The sequence below is a fragment of the Eubalaena glacialis genome, chromosome 12, assembly GCF_028564815.1.
Source record: "Eubalaena glacialis isolate mEubGla1 chromosome 12, mEubGla1.1.hap2.+ XY, whole genome shotgun sequence".
Lineage (NCBI taxonomy): Eukaryota > Metazoa > Chordata > Mammalia > Artiodactyla > Balaenidae > Eubalaena > Eubalaena glacialis.
Genome location: NC_083727.1, coordinates 98,767,156 through 98,785,882, shown reverse-complemented (window position 1 = coordinate 98,785,882; position 18,727 = coordinate 98,767,156). Strand labels below are relative to the sequence as shown.

Here is an 18,727-nt window from a genome sequence, read left to right as displayed (position 1 = left end):
AGTCGGAGGTGGGGTGGGGCAAGGACAGCCCTTAACTTTTTTGTTTGAAAATTTAGTTGTGATATTACTAATCTGCTGGAAACTATATACCTCAAGGATATTAGAACACAAACGACTATCTTTATTATGGTTATTTATTTGCTTTTAAGTTATTTTTATCGTCTGTCAAAAGAGAAAGACTAATTAGAAAAACAGCTGGTTTTCTCCATCATGTAGCTGTTACTATGACTGGTTTTCAGTATACAATAAAATGGCAGTCATATATCACATTCTCATTACAACCTCCTTAAAAATCACTTTTGTCTATGCTAAATATGTGATAAACAGGCAAAGGAGACAACAGGCACACATGAATAAAAGAAGAAATCCAAATGGCCACTGAACACATAAAATGCTTCGTCAGTCAGTAATGAGGAAATTAAAAAAAAAAAACCAAATACTACTTCCCTATCAGCCTGGCAAAGCCTGAAGGATGGTTATATCTAATGTTGCTGAGGAGCATACGAGAAAACAGGCACACTCAGATCCTGCTTGCTGGGAGCTGACACCCTTTACAGAAAGCATTTTGGCAGTAATATAGCAAAAGTCTTTAAAATGTGCATAAACTTCGTCCTTATAATTTTATTTCTAGGGATTTGATCTAAGGAAATAATAGATAAAACACATAATATGAGCTAAATTATTAATAATATATATAATATCAAAACATTAAGAACCTAAATTATGGTACAGAAATATAGTGGGTCACTATGCATTCACGAAAAAAATGACCACAGAGACTTGGCTATATTAACTTGTAAAGTCCACTATATATAAATTCATCTATTTGATTCTTAAACTTCCTTTAATTGTGTTTTTCATTCTGGTTTTCCTCTGATATTCCAATGTCTTTTAATGAGAGTATAGAAACCGGATAATAACATAACAAAGTCAAGAAGCAAGTTACAGAAAAGTAAACATAGTATAAACGCATTAAAAAAAAAAAAGGGTATATATGCATAGAAGTCTAGCAAGTTATATGTTAAGGTACCAGGAGAAGATACCCTGACTGGTTAAGAGTGAGGGGATATTCTTCTTCTGCACGTGAGTTAAATAGTGCTAAGTCAGGTGATTTAGGTTGAAATCATAATGTAATTACATTAAGAATACAATGAAATGTTCACTCAGAGACAGTATATAACGTCTATTAATTCTCTGACAAGAATACAAAGAACAGACTGGAAAACAAAAAGGAAGTTTAAGAAACAAAAGAAAGAATAGAGAAAAAAATAAGAGATCTTAATTTATAGTTATATGTTGTTATTTTACATGCTTAGAAAAAATATAAAAAGAACACCAAACAAAAAAGCAATAGGATATCTGATCTGTCCAAAAATTATACTTAATAGTTTACAAGCTTTAATTTAATCCTAGAGAACTGCTTATCAATGCTTGCTAGCTTACTGCTAATAAATGGCTATAATTCATATTAAGTGCCTCTTAAATGCAAAATAAAGGAGAAAAACAATAATAATGGAAGTTACTTTAAGTGTTAAGAACTATAAAAAGACAGTGATTTCTTTTTAGGAGAAAATTATTCCAGGTGATACGCCAGTAACTACTGATCCTGGGGTTTGAAATCTCACCATTTTAAAAACTATCTCCAAAGGAAATCCTAAAATAAAATGCAATCTTTGTGCAACAATATATGTAATACTGTTACAGCACTGTCATTCATACTATACCCAAGTATACGTGTACCTACCTAACACAAAAGCAGCTATAGTTTACAAGTTAAATATACCAATATCCCTTTCCCAAAGTTTACAAACATTACCTGTCCCCATGATATGTGTGTGTGTATATATTTTGGGTTGGCCAAAAAGTTCGTTCGTTTTTTCCATGCGATTCCTCTAGTAGCACTTAGTTGTCTTTAAATTCATTTGAAACAATTTCGTTAGATTGTGTTGTGACAGTTGTCATATCAGTGTGCATTTAAAAAAAAACTTATCAAAATTGGTGAATTTTTGTGTAGCCATTTTAATACTGAAGATGGAAGAAAAAAGCAACATTTTTGGCACATTATGCTTTATTATTTTAAGAAAGGTTAAAAATGCAAATGAAACGCAAAAAAAAAGATTTGTGCAATGTATGGAGAAGGTGCTGTGATTGACTGAATGTGTCAAAAGTGGTTTGTGAAGTTTTCGTGCTGGAGATTTCTTGCTGGACGATGTGCCATGGTCGGGTAGACCAGTTGAAGTTGATAGCAATCAAATCGAGACATTAACTGAGAACAATCAACATTATACCACGCGGGAGATAGCCTACGTACTCAAAATATCCAGTACTCAAAATATCCAAATCAAGAGTTGAAAATCACTGGCACCAGCTTGGTTATGTTAATTGCTTTGATGTTTGGGATCCACAGAAGTTAAGCGGAAGAAACCTTGAGCATATTTCTGCATATGACTCTCTTCTGAAATGTAACGAAAACGTTCCATTTTTAAAACAAATTGTGACGGGCTATGAAAAGTGGATACTGTACACTAATGTGGAACGGAAGAGATCGTGGGGCAAGCAAAATGAACCACCACCAACCACACCAAAGGCAGGTCTTCATCCAAAGAAGGTGATGTTGTGTATATGGCGGGATTGAAAGGGAGTCCTCTATTATGGGCTCCTTCCGGAAAACCAAATGATTAATTCTAATAAGTACTGCTCCCAGTTAGACCAACTGAAAGCAGCACTCGACGACAAGCATCCGGAATTAGTCAACAGAAAACGCATGATCTTCCATCAGGATAACGCAAGACCGCATGTTCCTCCGATGATCAGGCAAAAGCTGTTACAGCTTGGCTGGGAAGTTCTGATTCATCCGCCGTATTCACCAGACATTGCACCTTTGTATTTACATTTATTTCGGCCTTTACAAAATTCTTTTTTTGTTTTTTTTAAATTAATTAATTTATTTATGGCTGTGTTGGGTCTTCGTTTCTGCGCGAGGGCCTTCTCTAGTTGCGGCAAGTGGGGGCCACTCTTCATCGCGGTGCGTGGGCCTCTCACTATCGCGGCCTCTCTTGTTGCGGAGCACAGGCTCCAGACGCGCAGGCTCAGTAATTGTGGCTCACGGGCCCAGTTGCTCCGCAGCATGTGGGATCTTCCCAGACCAGGGCCCGAAGCCGTGTCCCCTGCATTGGCAGGCAGACTCTCAACCACTGCACCACCAGGGAAGCCCGACAAAATTCTCTTAATGGAAAAAATTTCCAATCTCCGGAAGACTGTAAAAGGCAACTGGTACAGTTCTTTGTTCGAAAAGATAAAAAGTTTTGGGAACGTGGAATTATGAAGTTGCCTGAAAAATGGCAGAAGGTAGTGGAACAAAAGGGTGACTAAATTGTTCAATAAAGTTCTTGGTGAAAATGAAAAATGTGTCTTTTATTTTTGCTTAAAAACCAAAGAAACTTTTTGGCCAACCCTATATATATATATATATATATATATATATATATATATATATATATATATATATATATATACATATACACACATACATATAGATATATACACATATATATACACACATATATATATAATGTATATATGTTATATATATGTATATGTGTGTATATATATGTGTGTGTATATATATATACGTATGTAAGTATGTATTTACACACACACTTTATTATGAGTCCACAGGCATAAACTGAATAAGTAAATAAAGGAGACGGTACAGCTCTTTCCTACAAAAGAATTTCAATTAATAAATGTAAAAGAAATGAAGAAATACAGAAAATTACCATTAGATAAACACCAAGTAATAACTGTTGCCAGCAAGATCCACCAAGAGATGCAAAATCAGCGGGTGCAATTTTGAGGAAAAAGAGGGTACCTGCATAGTGTCAGAGTATCTCTCCCAAGATCTTTACTAAGTACAAAGGGAAAATAATAATTTTACAGTGGAGAAACCCAGCAGAAACCACCTAACCAAGATACCACGTTTAACATCACCAGCAGTAAGACAAATCAACATCATACAACCCCTGATATAATGTGTAGAAAAAGACACAACATCACTTTCATGAAAGTCTTGCCAAAAATGCATAGCCTCAATCTAATCATAAGATAACATCATACAAACTTCCAAACAGAAAGGTATTCTATGAAGTAACTGTCCATTACTCTTCAAAATTGTCAAGGAAACTTAGGAGATGTGACAAACCAATGCAATGTAAGATCCCAAACTAGATCTTAGAACAGAAAAAAGTTACCAGTGAAAAACTGGTGAAATGAGAGCAAGGTCTGTTGCTTAGTTAAGAATGTTATACCGATGCCAATTTCTTAGTTTTGTAAATGTACCGTGATTGTAACATGTTAACATTAGGAGCAGCTGGGTAAAGGGTAAATGAGTCCTATTTTAATAACTTTTCAGTAGTCTAAAATGATTTCAAAATAAAAAGTTTTTCTTAAAAAAAGGTTATTCTTATCTACTTAATGAATGTTATTGAATAAACAAAAAGTTTTTCAAAAAAGTCTGGGGCTGATTGGTATCTAAAACCATATAATGGGCCAAATCACTTAACTTACTGAAATGCATCTGTGTAAGGGGAATGATAATAGTACCTATTGTGCAGTTCTTCCCTGAGGATTAGGAGTAAGTTTCTTTCTGATCTAAGGAGAAAATAGTAAAGCACAGTGGTTAAGAGAATGCATGGCCTTTAGCATTAAATAGACCCGGATTCCAATACTAGTCTGTGTCCTTGAGCAAGTTGTGTAATCCCTCCGAGCCTCAATTTCCTCCTCTGTACAAAATGTAGATAAAGTTGAATTTAGCTTATTGAGATCTTGGGTAGGGAGCTACGATAAAAACAAATAATGAATGTAAAGCATCTGACTCAGCATCTAGGGCAGATTAAGAATTCAATAAAGGTTTAAGGTATGAATGTTAAAGAGACTAGTCATTATTACTACACCTAATAAACTCAGTGAACAGAACTATGCATTGCAAAGTATAATAATTCACATTCATAACTGCAAAGTTGTTAAGAAAGGATGAAGCTAAGTTTGGAATATTCTCTTTATAAATTAGGATATGTTCAATATATGCATAAAAGATTTTCACACAAACTAGAAGAAGAACATAGGTGCTTCAAAAAAAAAAAAAAAAAAAAACAAACTGTTGGCAGTCAGGAAAACCTAGCTGCTATCTATCTATCTATCTATCTATCTATCTATCTATCTATCTATCTATCTATTTATGCAGCGCCGGGTCTTAGTTGCAGCATGCAGGATCTTTAGTTGTGGCATGCGGACTTCTTAGTTGCGGCACATGGACTCTTAGTTGTGGCATGTAAACTCTTTAGTTGTGGCATGCATGAGGGATCTAGTTCCCCGACCAGGGATCGAACCCGGGCCCCTGCACTGGGAGCGCGGAGTCTTACCCACTGGAGCTGCTTAAAATCATTAGATTTTGGATAATAAGAGTCCCTAGTGCTATTTAAATAAGCAAAGGCCTATGGGATTAAAAGATACAAACTACTATTCATAAAATATACAAGCAACAAGGATATATTCCATAGCACAGGGAATTACAGCCATTATCTTGTAATAACTTAATAAAGAATAACCTGTACAAATACTGAATCACAATGCTGTACATCTGAAACTAATACAATATTGTAAATCAACTATAATTTTTTTAAAAAGTCAAAAAAATGAATAAATAAACAAGCAAAGGCCTGGGACAAACAAGATGGACACACAGATTAAGAATCTGTATTCTAGATAATGAACATCAATTTGATGGTGAAACATTTTTCATAAATGCTATCTGCTCTTATTTTATTTTTGCTTAATATATCACTGTATTAAAAATTATTTCAATGCAAATATAAACTTCTACTTACAATAATTTTCCAACATCTACTATTAGCACAGTTTTACCAGGTATGGACTCTTTTTAATTCAGTGCCTAATGTATTCTAAATTTTAGGATTAAAACCATTTTAATCAAGAAAATCACATAATGGAAGATTATAACAAAGTGCAACAAAACACAATTTTGAAGCTATAACCCATCTAGAGTTAATATTTGGATCCTGAGTTTAACAACAATGCTAATATAATCAAAAAGATTTCCAACTATAATCACCTGAATGTGCACTCCTTGAATCATTCCCCAATGATTTCAGGTCACAATTATAATAAATAAATTCTCAAATCAATTATAAAAAAATGGGTCTATATATTTCTATTATACCTGGGAATATTCTAAAACTGGTACCATATTCCTATTCTACCTTTCTTACAACTACTCAAAACCCTTCACGGGTGTAACAAAAAAAAACTGCACACTTACCACCACCTTGGGGCCGACTTAACCTTACAGGATTACTTTCAAATTTTTGGACATGAGGTGGGTATTCTTTCCTAGAAAAGGAAATTTATATAGTTTCAGTCTAAAAGAAAAAAATATTTTTAAAATGAAAAAGTAGAGGGAATACTTAAAATATGTTTATCAAAAGCAAATCATAGCTTGTTTGTCATATAAAAAGTGGTACTATAAAATAGTAACACTATATTACCCAAATATAGTAAACCTTAATGCACTATAAGATCCCTAAGGGCAGTGACTATATTTTATTTAAACTGTCAATCTATGAAAGCTGACAGCAGGCAGTCTTTCAAACAAATATTTAATAAATAAATACAAGTATTTGTCCTTTCAAAGTAGTCACTTTGGAAAGTTATATATTTATTCCCCCAATACACAAAACTTTAGAATTTTTCTTTTGGAACTGCCTTCATAATCTGTTAAAAAAAACTTTTAAAAAACTCCTAATATTTCATTGTCACATGCATTTTTGGAATAAAAAAAGTCAGCTTATAATAAATACTCAACTTGCCCAATTTTGCTGTAAATGTTTCTAGTTGTTTAAAGATCAATGAATAAAGAGTGAATAAGATCTTGTCCTTGAGGATAATTCCAAAAGCAGTACAAAAAATGTTATGTACAAAACTAGAAATCATGAAATAAGTATTTTAGTCTTATAATATGACTACATTATGGGGGTATAATTATACTTTAAAAAATATATTACATTGTCAGACTTCACACCTAACCAATTTTCAGAATTCTGAACAGGAATCCTTAGTAAATAAGGATCCTAAAATACTATAGAAGTCCAAATATACACTAGTTTGGGAGAAAAGCAAAAAACCTATAGCTAATTGTGGGATAAAAGCATTAAAGAAGGAGGTTTGCAAAAAACGCAATAAACCAGGGAGCTACAATAGCTACCTTCCCATCCTAAACAAAAGCTTCTAAAAATATTTCCACTTTATTTAACAGGGGAATTAAAGGAGGTTATTCTGTGATATGTAAACGCATTCACCCGAGTGATCAATACTTATCACAGGGCAATATAATTAATTAAATTAATTAATTAAACAAAAATCCTAAAGGAATTTTCCTGTAAGGATTTCATATTCTTATACTGTAAAAGTCAGAGCACCTAAATTGAAAACAAAATATGAAAATGACACAAGAAGAAAATATAAGAGTAGTGATAGTAGTGTATTTGTGACAGCAGTTAGCAAATAGTGAGCATCATGTGCCAGGTACTGTTCTAAGTGCTTTGTATCTATTAATTACTTGAATCGTCACAATAACCTTATAAAGTATATACTATTGTTAGCACTTTACAGATGAGGAAACTGAGGCACAATGAGGTTAATTAACTTGCCCATGGTCACACAACTATTAAATACCAACACCAGAATCTCAATCTTGGCAAACTGCATCAATATTGATGAGTAATGGTGTTTTCACCATTTCAATTATTATTACTGAGCAGCATTTGGTACAACTGGGTAATTTCCACACTGTCAGAATTTTAAGATTCGTGAGGATATGAGTTGTGAAGATGAGAATTTGCCTTAGAGATAGTGGTACTAGTGTTATTAAAAATAAGGTAGGTTTTCAGCTCCTAACTACATTAAGCTTTAAATAAAATGCATGTTTTTATATACTACACATGCTCCCACTAAAAACGGTATAACATAGTCTTATCTTTAAAACAAACAATTTTTTAATCTCTAATTTTTATAACTCTACATTGGAAAAGTAAAGATACCAACTATAAAATGCAACCGAGTCAATAAATCTGAAGCAAAATATGATGATGCAATTATATTAGACTACAAAACCTCTATGCATTATATATTTTTAAAATAGTGGACAACAGAAACAGTAGGTATTCTTAAATACTAAGGGTTATCAACAAGCAAAATAATTTGACAGAGTGGCCACAAAATCTGAAATACATATTTTGGATTTTTGTCTGCTTACTTACTTATTCTGGGGTATGCTATAAACAGGTTTATTCAGTAATAACTGGCATAAATCACTGGAGACAACATATCATAGATGTGCAGGGATTTCTGAAAATGCTGCAGTAATTCACGCTGCTCTTTGCTGTTTGACACAGTGCACTGAACCATGCACTGCTGATGAGGAACAAACAATGCACTGAATATAACATGTAACATCCATGACCTATCATGTATTGTAATGTAATGTTAAAAATTATGTATATTTGCCAACATTTCCAAACCTTATGGCCATTCTGTATCCAGTATTTACTACATCTTTCCCTATACAGACAGAGCAGATTGTTTTAAAAAATGTATTATAATGAGTAAATTACAGAAATAAAAGCATACCTTAAGTTTAATACAAGAATACAAGAATTTCAGAATAAAAGTAGTATTTGTTTCATAAGAGAATTAAAAGAACTTTCTAGCTATAATCTTGTGTTCTTTAAAACTTAGTTTTTAAAAGAAACTTCGTTAGGTAATCAAAAATGAAATTTCATGTTAATTTCTTAATTTGAGAGTTCCATCACTCTACAGACACTAAAATTTCAAACTCCAAACTAGTATGATGCTTAAGGCTAGAATTTAATTTCCCCGTGGATTTTCTTTCCTACCTCAAACCAAGCAGAAACAGAGAAGTGTCCCTACCTTCTGTCTTCTACCAAGCAGGAGCATTTTTTTTTGCTTCTGAGGGTTTGTGTTCTGTAAAGAAGTTTTAGAGAAAACCTCACTTCATGGACCCGTTTTTACAAGCTGCATAAAATGAACTGGAGAGCTTTTTTTTCCTTCTGTGCAGAACTCTTTAAATAACATCAGAATCCTTATTAAAGGTTAGACAGGCTTCAGACATGTAAGTCTTTTTTTTTTTTTTAAATAAACTTTATTTTAGAATAATTTTAGATTTGCTGAAGACTTGAAAAGACAATTCAGAATCCTCTTATATCCCTTACCCAGTTTTTCTTAACGTTAACACCTTCATTACCCTCATACATATGTCAAAAAAAGAAATCAACATTTGTACACTGGTATTAACTACATGCCAGGCTTTATTTGAACTTCACCAGCTATTCCACTAATATCCTTTGTTTGTTCCAGAATCCAATCTAGGATCCACCGCATTTAGTCATCATGTCTCCTTAGTCTCTTTTTTGTTTCCCAGACTGTTTTGTTTCCCACTGTTTTTCATGACCTTGACACTTTGGAAGAGACTGGTTAGTTATTTTGTAGAATGCCCCACAATGTGGGTTTGTCTGATGTTTTTCTCATGATTAGACTGAGGTTGTAGGTTTGGTGGACAGTGCCCATCTCATCACATCATATCAGGGGTTACATGGTATCAATCAATGATTTACATCACTAGTGAGGTTACCTTGATCATCTGGCTAAAGTAGTGTTTGCCAGGTTTCTCCACTCCAAAGTTATTTTCCCTTTCGACATTCTATTTGGAAGCAAGTCCAATCAGCCCAGCCCACAAGAGGGGCAGGGGTAGTTAAACTCTACTTCCTGAAGAGGGAACTACCTACACATATTATTTGGAATTCTTCTGTATAAACACCTGTCAATTTCCCCCAATTCATTTTATGCAGCTTATAAAAACCCTAGGATAGTTCAATAAATAAATCACTTATTCAATCATTTATACCAGTATGACTCACGGATATTTATTTTATACTTTAGGTTATAATCCAATTGTTTCAGTTTTGGCCCTTGGGAGCTCTTTCAGCTGGTTCCTGTGTTCCTTTCATGTGAACTCATTCTTTTTTTAAAAAATTCTGATAAAACATACATAAAATTTACAGAAATATGGAATGCTTTGCCAATCTGCATGTCGTCCTTATACAAGGGCCATGAAAATCTCTGTATTGTTCCAATTTTAGTATATGTGCTGCTGAAGCAAGTACCTCTTTGTTTTTTGAATACCTGTTTGGATTCTGATACTACAAGATACTCTATGATCATTTTGTGTTTTCCCTAACCCATCCCTAGAATCAGCCATTTCTCCATGTTCCTTTTATTAGAGTGGTATTAGAAACCAGGATCTGAGTGCTGCTATTTTTTTTAAGTTGGTTTCGAAACTCATTTTATAAATCGTTCCATTGCTCTAACTGATCTCAAAAGATGTAAATTCCTATAAAATGAATTAAATGTGTTCACTTTTCATGAAAATGCATTATTCCAAATTCATGTTTAAACTGTAATCTAATTTTTGAAGAGATGTATTAAAATCTCCCAAAGTTGTACTCTAACCGAGAACTTCTTGCATTTTAGATGTTTTAGGGGAGCTTTATACAGTTCGTTGTTACACTCTCACAGAGTGTCTCCATTATAAAAAGTGCTCCGTTATACTATTTAGTGCTTCTAATCCTTAATTCTATCTCATTTGTTGCTAAAATTCTACTCATGCTTTCCTTTTGTTTGCATTTCTTTTGACTCTAAGAGTCAAGAGACCCCTTTACTTACAAATTGTTATTTTATAAATATCTGATTCTGGTAAACAACATGATATAGCTGGGTTTAATTCAACCAGTTTGTCTCTTATTAAATATATTCGACCTGATCACAATCATTATTGCAGCTGATAAACTTCATGTTTTCCTTTCATCTTACTGTATTAGTTGTTTTCTATATTTCTATTTGTTTATTTTCACTCTTTTCCCCTATTTTTACTGATTTGCACAATTACCTTTCATTTGTTTTTCCTCCCCTGGTTAAATTAACAAATAGTTACCTTCCTTCTCTCAACCCTTATTCCAATTGCATATTTTGTTCATTAACATGTTCTCAGGATTCCAACTATTTCCTCAAACAAGATATTCTCCTGCATCATCCCTAAGGGGATAAGATCTTTAAAATCCTTTTACTTACCCATCCTACCCCATTCAGTCCCGCTTCCAAAAAAAAAGGCCTTAAGATACCTTTTACTTCTGCCTTTCTACCTCTCCAATTCCTAGATTTTGCTGAGATAGTTTTGAATAGTCACAGATTATTACTGATTTTCTTTTGTAGCATATCTCTATTTGGTAAGTAAAACACGCTTAGCCTTAACTGAATGCCACTGACTTAAGTTTTTAATTGTGCCAAATTATAAATCATATACAAAAGATTATTTTTTTTTTAAATCTCAAAGATTTATCAGGTAATAACACTTCGCTACCTAAAATGCCCTGAAAGCTTCTAGTGAGTGCACCACATAAAACCCAAACTCTTCAGATCATCTTACAGAAAGCCTTTTATGATCTAGGGGCCCTAGCTGACCTTAACCAAACCCACCCCGCAGTCCTCCTTTCTGTTCTTTGAACATGCCAAACTCACTCCAGCATTAATATCTCAGCACCACCTCTTCCCTATGTGGAAAAGCCATCTCTATGATCACTGTATGGCTGACTCTTCATTCAGTCCTTGCTTAAATGTTAGCTTCATAGTTGAGTGCCTCTCTGAACATCTAAAGAAACCATACTGTCACTCTATACCACATCATCCAATTATACTTTTTTACATAGAACTTATTTTTTGGTGTTTTACTTGTTCATTATCAGTTATTGCCCATCAAAATGTAAACAACAGGAGAGCAGAGACCTTGTTTGTTTTGTTCATCACTGTATCCTTATACCTGGAACACAGCAGGCACTTGATAAATATTTGGAAGTAATAAATGTATATAACTAAGAGGCAGTACGTAATTAGAAGTGTATTTATCAGGTCAAATAATTGTACAATCATGCTGAACAAGGGTGGTAATGTCAAAACTGAACCATTGGCCACCATGCAGAGCCACCAGAAAGTAATTTAAAATATTAGCCTATGTGCAAATACCATAATACAGGCACTGTAAACTAAACATTTATTGATTAGACAGGTTAGCTGGAAACTGAATATACTTGGATTCTCTAGTCTGTTTACTGTTCTACTTTCTAGGCTTTTTTCCAATGTTTCCATATCCAATCACTGTTTTCTTCACAGTATGCTTTATTATGTGGCAAGACATGTCATTCTTCTCTTCCCCCACTTATTTCTTCTTTTTATAAAGTAAGTCTCTTACTCTTCTCAAATATTTACTCTCCTAAATAAACTTTAGAATCAATTGGTCAAATTTCCTAAAATAACAGAGTCACCAAGATTTCTGACTAAAACTGCATTAAGTTTATTTTAAGGAGCACTGATATCAAATAACCAAACAGGAACCTAATATATGCCTCAGATCAGGTTCTTTAGATATATTTATAAAGGATCTATACATCATTAATTTTATTACTGAATATTTAATTTTAGTTGCTACTGTGAATGAAATTTTGGTCTTTCCAATATATACTGCAATTGATCAGAGTGAATAAAAAATTAATATTATTAGTCTTGTAGTCTATCATCTTGCTATACTCTTATTATATCTAAGGTTTCAGATGACTCTCATAATTCTAAGGAAGGCAGTACCATCTGAATATAATTTTATTTTCAGATACCTTGAGACACCAATTTATAATGCTAATATAAATTGGTACCACCTGTCTGCAAAACAATTTCGCAATACCTATCAAGAGCATTAAGAACATCTGTAACCTAGCCCCCCCTAAAGAATCCTTTCCCAGAGATTTATCTTAAGAGATGCACTTAGAGATTTACATACAAAGTTGTTCATCAATGTGTCATATACCAGGGGTCCCCAATCCCTGGGCCGTGGACCCCTACCGGTCCACGGCCTGTGGGGAACTGGGCCGCACAGCAGGAGGTGACGGCAGGTGAGCGAGCGAAGCTTCATGTGCCGCTCCCCATCGCTCCCCATCGCTCGCATTACCGCCTGAACCATCCCCTGCCCCCACTTCCATGGAAAAATTGTCTTCCATGAAACCGGTCCCTGGTACCAAAAAGGTTGGGGACTGCTGTCATATACAACAGTGAAAGACAACAAGAAATAGACTAATGGGTAAATAAATTATGTATATCTGCAGGACAAGCTATTATGTAATCATTACAAATTATTTTTAGAAGCCAACTTAACAGGGAAAAAGGCTAGGACATACTGTTAGGTGAAAACTCAGAATATGCAGCTGTACTTTTATTATGACTGCATGTATTAGGTATATTTAAAAGTACACAGGAAAAAGAATATTGGAAAGAAACGCAGAAAGATCCTAATGATGTAATTTTCGATTATAAGAGCTTTTTAAAAATTATAAAATCTTTCATTGTAATACTTGTCTTTTCAAACACCCCCTTTAAGGAAACATTTCTAGTATTTCATATATGTCTTTTATTGTATTCTTTTCACCTTTGTATCTTTTTGTTGTTTCAAAATTCTCTACGATACGCACATACTATTTATAATAAAAATATTTAAAAAAATTTTAAATTTGAAAATTACTATGTGCTTCAGTTTCATAACAGGTCAACTGTCTTTATCTAAGGAGAAAAAAAAAGTTCTAATACCAGATTAAATATTCTAGGTTGCTGGTGCTACCACATACACTATATTCACAACCCAACTGTCCAAGAGTCAGAAAAGAATTCAAGTCATTCAAGTTGTCAAAGTCACCCACAACAAAGAAAAATGGCAGCAAATTTTTTAAGTTTGCAAGCTCTGGACCTTAATATCGTTGTTTAATTTTTATTCCAGCTTGGTTTTAAACCTAAAATATACCTCATTGTGCCCAGCATACAGTACAAAGGGAAAAAACCTGGAAAAGATTAACCTTCCACAACTACCTAACTTTTGTTTATTAGATAAACCATCCTCTTTTAAAGAAATCATTTAGTTCAGAGATTTACAGTCCTTCATGTGTTAAGGGATAAAGATAAAAGATTTTCTATTACTTTTCAAAGGTCAGAAAAAAAGATGTGGCTTTGTTCATAAGGGAGGAAAAATGGCTTACGTAAAAAAAATTTACAAAGTAAAATCTACTGACACAAAAGTTCTTCTCAGTTTATCTCTGACAAAGATAAAATAATTTTAGGTAAGATTCCAAAGGATTAATGGGCTAAATTGAACCTAACAGTAACTAAGCTGCTGAATAAAGCACTCCAGTGTATTCATCATAACATATTTTATAAATAGCTGCTGCTTCACGCCTAGCCCCTGGCGGTAATGTTGGTACAAAAAGACAAAGAATTTCAGCACCTATTATTACAGAAATTTCAAACTTTACAGTGTATATGTCAGTTTCACATAATTATCTCACAACAGAACAAATCTCTGTTCTTCACAAATCTCCTTTAAAATTGGACAAATATCATTATTCCCATTTTAGAGTAAGTTATGTGCCTACTGGTAATGCTGGTTACTTAATTCTACGTCTCTGACTTCTATTCCAGTATTATTCCAACAGGAATATAAGCTCCAAGAGAGTAGGGATTTTTGTCTGCTCCTAGAAGAGTGCCTGGCACATAGAGTCATCGAAATATTTGCTGAATGTATCAATGAATAAATTTCCACAACAGAAATATGCATAAGAAGCCAAAACAGTAGAAAAAAATCAGTATAAACCCACCAAGGCTATTATGAGAAAGAGAATAATCTAAGACCTTTATACTATTCTGATAATATAACAGTGCCTATATTTTATCTACTATCACATAAAGGAAAGAATTTGTTTATTTCTATAAAACAACAGTCTGGTTCACGTGTGACTGTATAGTCATTTAATGTATATTCTTTAGCAATTTTATTAAAAACATCTTATTAATGATCTTCTCCCCAAAATATAGTCACTTATGGATTAAAAATTCAAAAGATATAATAAAATGACTCATCTATGTCTGACAAGAAATAGTAATTTACTCAAAGAGGAAAAGAGACACAATAGAAAAATAATTTTTCTTTCCCAGGAGGAAGGTAGTAAAATATCTGCACAACCCATTCATTTAAACCATGTAAGAAGTGTGAAGTATTTCAGAATTATAAAATATGCCTAAATCTTCTGCTGACAGGATCATCTTTAGTTCAGAAACTTGGTGTTCATGAAGTAAGATGGAATATATAGCATTCTATAAAATACTGCAAGTTGTCCTCTTTGCCTCCTCTATACCTTTAAACAAAATTATAGAGTCAAAGTTACATAATTAAATAAAATTATAGAATGTCCCTTCTTTTGACCATCACCAATGATATGAAAGTACTGGTTTAAAACAAGGGCTGTTTACCTGTTTTGGGAGGGGAGAACTCATAAAAGGTTCTTGAGACTCATGGAAGCAAGAAAAAAAGATATGCACATGCAAAAAAATTTCCACATACGTACATTGAGGAGAGGAGCTATTCTTATGGGCACCTGATTTAGAACAACTACAATCATTTCACTATTCTAAGAAATATGTGTTCTTAAAAACTTGTTTCCATGTTATTTACATTATTCAACACTTCTGCTAAAGGATGATGTGTTTGCCAGTGTTATTACAAAGGGAACAAAGAGTGATCATAAAATTCTGTCACAAATTTTTGATGTTTAGAGTTTTAACTCCAAGCTTAAGGTATTCTACTTCTATTTTTCCCCTCACTCTACTAAAGTATAAAACAAAAATATTACCACTAAAATACAAGAAATATTTAAATTAAGTAACTGAAAACAATTTTACTACTAAGATCCTGAAATATTCTATTTTTAAAATGAAAGTAGTTACAGATCAGTATAAATATATAATAATCATTCATGGAAAATATATATATATATAGAGAGAGAGAATTATGGTGAAATATTACCCACATAAGTCAAATATCATGTTGTGCTATTAATGTTTCCTTTTTATTAAAATAATTAATAAACTTAATGATGAACTCTAATTCAATGGACATTTTTCAAAGCATATAAATAATCTGGTATTTTACTGCTGTATCCATGCTCTAATTTCATCAATATTGAGCTTACCTTTCCTTTTGGTCCAGACTGCTTAAAACATGAAAAAGAAAAAAAATGTAAGAGGCAAGACCTCATTTTTGATATATCATTGTAGTTTTAGTAACTGCAGTCAATAAGGCAAAACTCTGTGATTAATTTGTTTTTAAACACATTATATATATGTTATATACTAGTGTTTTGAATCTTGTCAGATATGTAAACTGGCTTTCAATTTTTGTCAGTACAGAAAATAATTTATATCTAAACATATTTAAAGAATAAAGATGTACAAAGATTGAAAAATTCTTGAAAGAGCTTTATTTAACCATCCAACATTTGAGGATATATGTTATTTTAGAGTGGTTAAAGAAATTGTCTTCAAGGAACAATACAATTTCCTAAAAGTTATAAAATTTTTAGAGGTCCCAATCCCATTACCAGGCGTGATTAAAGTCATCCCTCGGTTATCTGCACAGGATTGGTTCTAGGACCCAAGGCAGATACCAAAATAGTGGGTGCTCAAGTCCTTATATAAAAGGGTATAGTATTTGCATATAACCTAAGCACATCCTCCCATATACTGCAAATCATCTCTAGATTACTTATAATACCTAATACAATGTAAATGCTATGTAAACAGTTGCGAGTACCAGCAAATTCAAGTTTTGCTTTTTGGAACTTTCTGGAATTTTTTCCTTGGATTTTTTTTTATCTGTGCTTGGTTGAATCCACAGATGTGGAACCCCCAGATACAGAAGTCCGACCGTATTTGCTTCTGAGTAAGAAAAAAAAATTTTTTTTAAGGCTGAAACTTTTGCACAAAAGCCTTAGATTAAATACAAATACAGTACACGGTTTGGGACACAAGAAAAGTCCTGGGACTTAAAATCATGGCCTCTAACCAAAAGTCCAATGTATAAAAGGTCCACCCTTCTCCACAATTCATAGAAAATCTAAAAAGCTATCAATATCAAGTACTGAAGGGCAAAATTATAAAACCCTCAATTTAGAATAAGATTCACATCCTAGAATTATTCCTATTACAAGAGAAGCTAAATATTCAGAACTGTAAGCAAAACATAGTTCACAAAAATCCCTGAGTCCCCAAATTAACTCTTATATTCCTATCATGTGAAGCACACAATAAAATATCAATTTAATCCTAGCAAATTAAGAAAAAATAATATGGTAAGTTGGTTTTACATAAACAACATTGAAAAGAAACACATTTAAAAAAAAAATTTTAATAGTAAGGAAAAGAATTATTATAAACTTACACGGATACCACATTTGAAATTTTACTTCTGCTATTTAAAAAATGGGATAATCTGTATAAAATAAATTTATGTTGGACAAATGAACATAAAATTAAAGTGAAACAAAATACAAACATAAAAGTTTAAATATAGTCTGTCTATTCTTATATACTTATTTCTTACGGTGTAATATTTCCAGGAAAAGTAAAATAAAAACCAAAAGTTAGACGTTAATACCTAATCTAGCCATTTCCAACCCTACACTGTTGTGCTCAAGAAGTGAGAAGAATTTAGAACTCTCTTGTTTTTATTCTTTAAACTCACCTGTTGAGAGTAAAAGAGGTAGAAGACAGAGTAGAAGTAGAAGAAACAGGTTTGGTTCTTTCCAATAAACCAAGGGAGTTAGGAAGAAAACAAAAGCAAAAAATATATACACCATCCTCATTTCTCTTATCCTTGAGAAAAATGCACTTACTATATCTAATTTATACATTATGGTAATTCTCCAATACTTCTCAATATGTGTTTATTACCAAAGCCCTGCCCTAGAAGAGTTTATATATTAAAAAAAAAAAAAAGAAGAAGAAGAAAGAAAAAAGCTTTTAAAAAATGAGATGGGAAGCCATCATCAGTAACGTAGGACTTCGTAAAAATGTCGACTTCCATTCTTTTTGGACTATTTCTGCTCTTAAAATTTAAAAAAAGGAAAGAAAAAAGATAGACTGATTCTGGTATCCATGACCTGATTTTGGACTTCAAAAATACTTTCAAAGTGGTGCTTTTCATTAATAATTAAATTTTGCTTATTCCAGGAGCCCATTTTCCCATTTATGGATTATATATGCTTTTGTAGACATTCATTTCCCCCTATGGTCCTTTTAAGTCTTTCTACCTATCCTTAATAAAAAACAAAACAAAACAAAAAGTGAAAATGTAAATAAAACATAAACCAGTAAATGTGCTCTTTTTCCAAGTGTGGTTAAAGTTAGGAGTGGAGATGGTATAGTTGTAACGATTTTTAATTTTCTGCATTTCATTTCTTCCATACTAATACTATCCTCCTCCATCACTGCTAGTATATAAACAATCTATCTTTTAAATATGAATTAAATTAACATTTGGAATAGCAGTAAGAAAACTGATTGCAATCATAATATTCTCCAAATAGCAGCTAATCTGATCTGATACTTTAACAATTTTCATTCATTTCTTTTAGATTAAAAACGTGTGATATACTTGTTCCCATGTCTTACAAATTATTCAAAATGCAGGTCTGATTTACTTAAAAGACAAGTT

The 18,727-nt window shown here is 32.7% G+C and overlaps 1 protein-coding gene and 1 non-coding gene across 6 annotated transcripts in view; both read right to left on the bottom strand.

The window, feature by feature from the left end:
* Positions 1-18,727, bottom strand: part of SENP6 (SUMO specific peptidase 6) — a 105,788-nt gene that overhangs the window by 47,801 nt on the left and 39,260 nt on the right. For 2 of the 5 annotated variants that reach the window (XM_061207343.1, XM_061207340.1), the window contains exons 6-7: positions 16,206-16,226; positions 6,338-6,408 (exon numbers count right to left, since the gene is read on the bottom strand). The exons of 1 other annotated variant lie outside the window; for it this stretch is intronic. In XM_061207343.1, coding sequence (XP_061063326.1) covers positions 6,338-6,408; positions 16,206-16,226 — 92 coding nt within the window. The remainder of the gene's footprint in view (positions 1-6,337; positions 6,409-16,205; positions 16,227-18,727) is intronic. 2 more of the 5 variants (XM_061207341.1, XM_061207342.1) reach the window with 2 other exon arrangements.
* LOC133102713 (U6 spliceosomal RNA) lies at positions 10,153-10,256 on the bottom strand. The gene has a single exon (XR_009703062.1). It is a non-coding gene; the product is annotated as a U6 spliceosomal RNA (small nuclear RNA).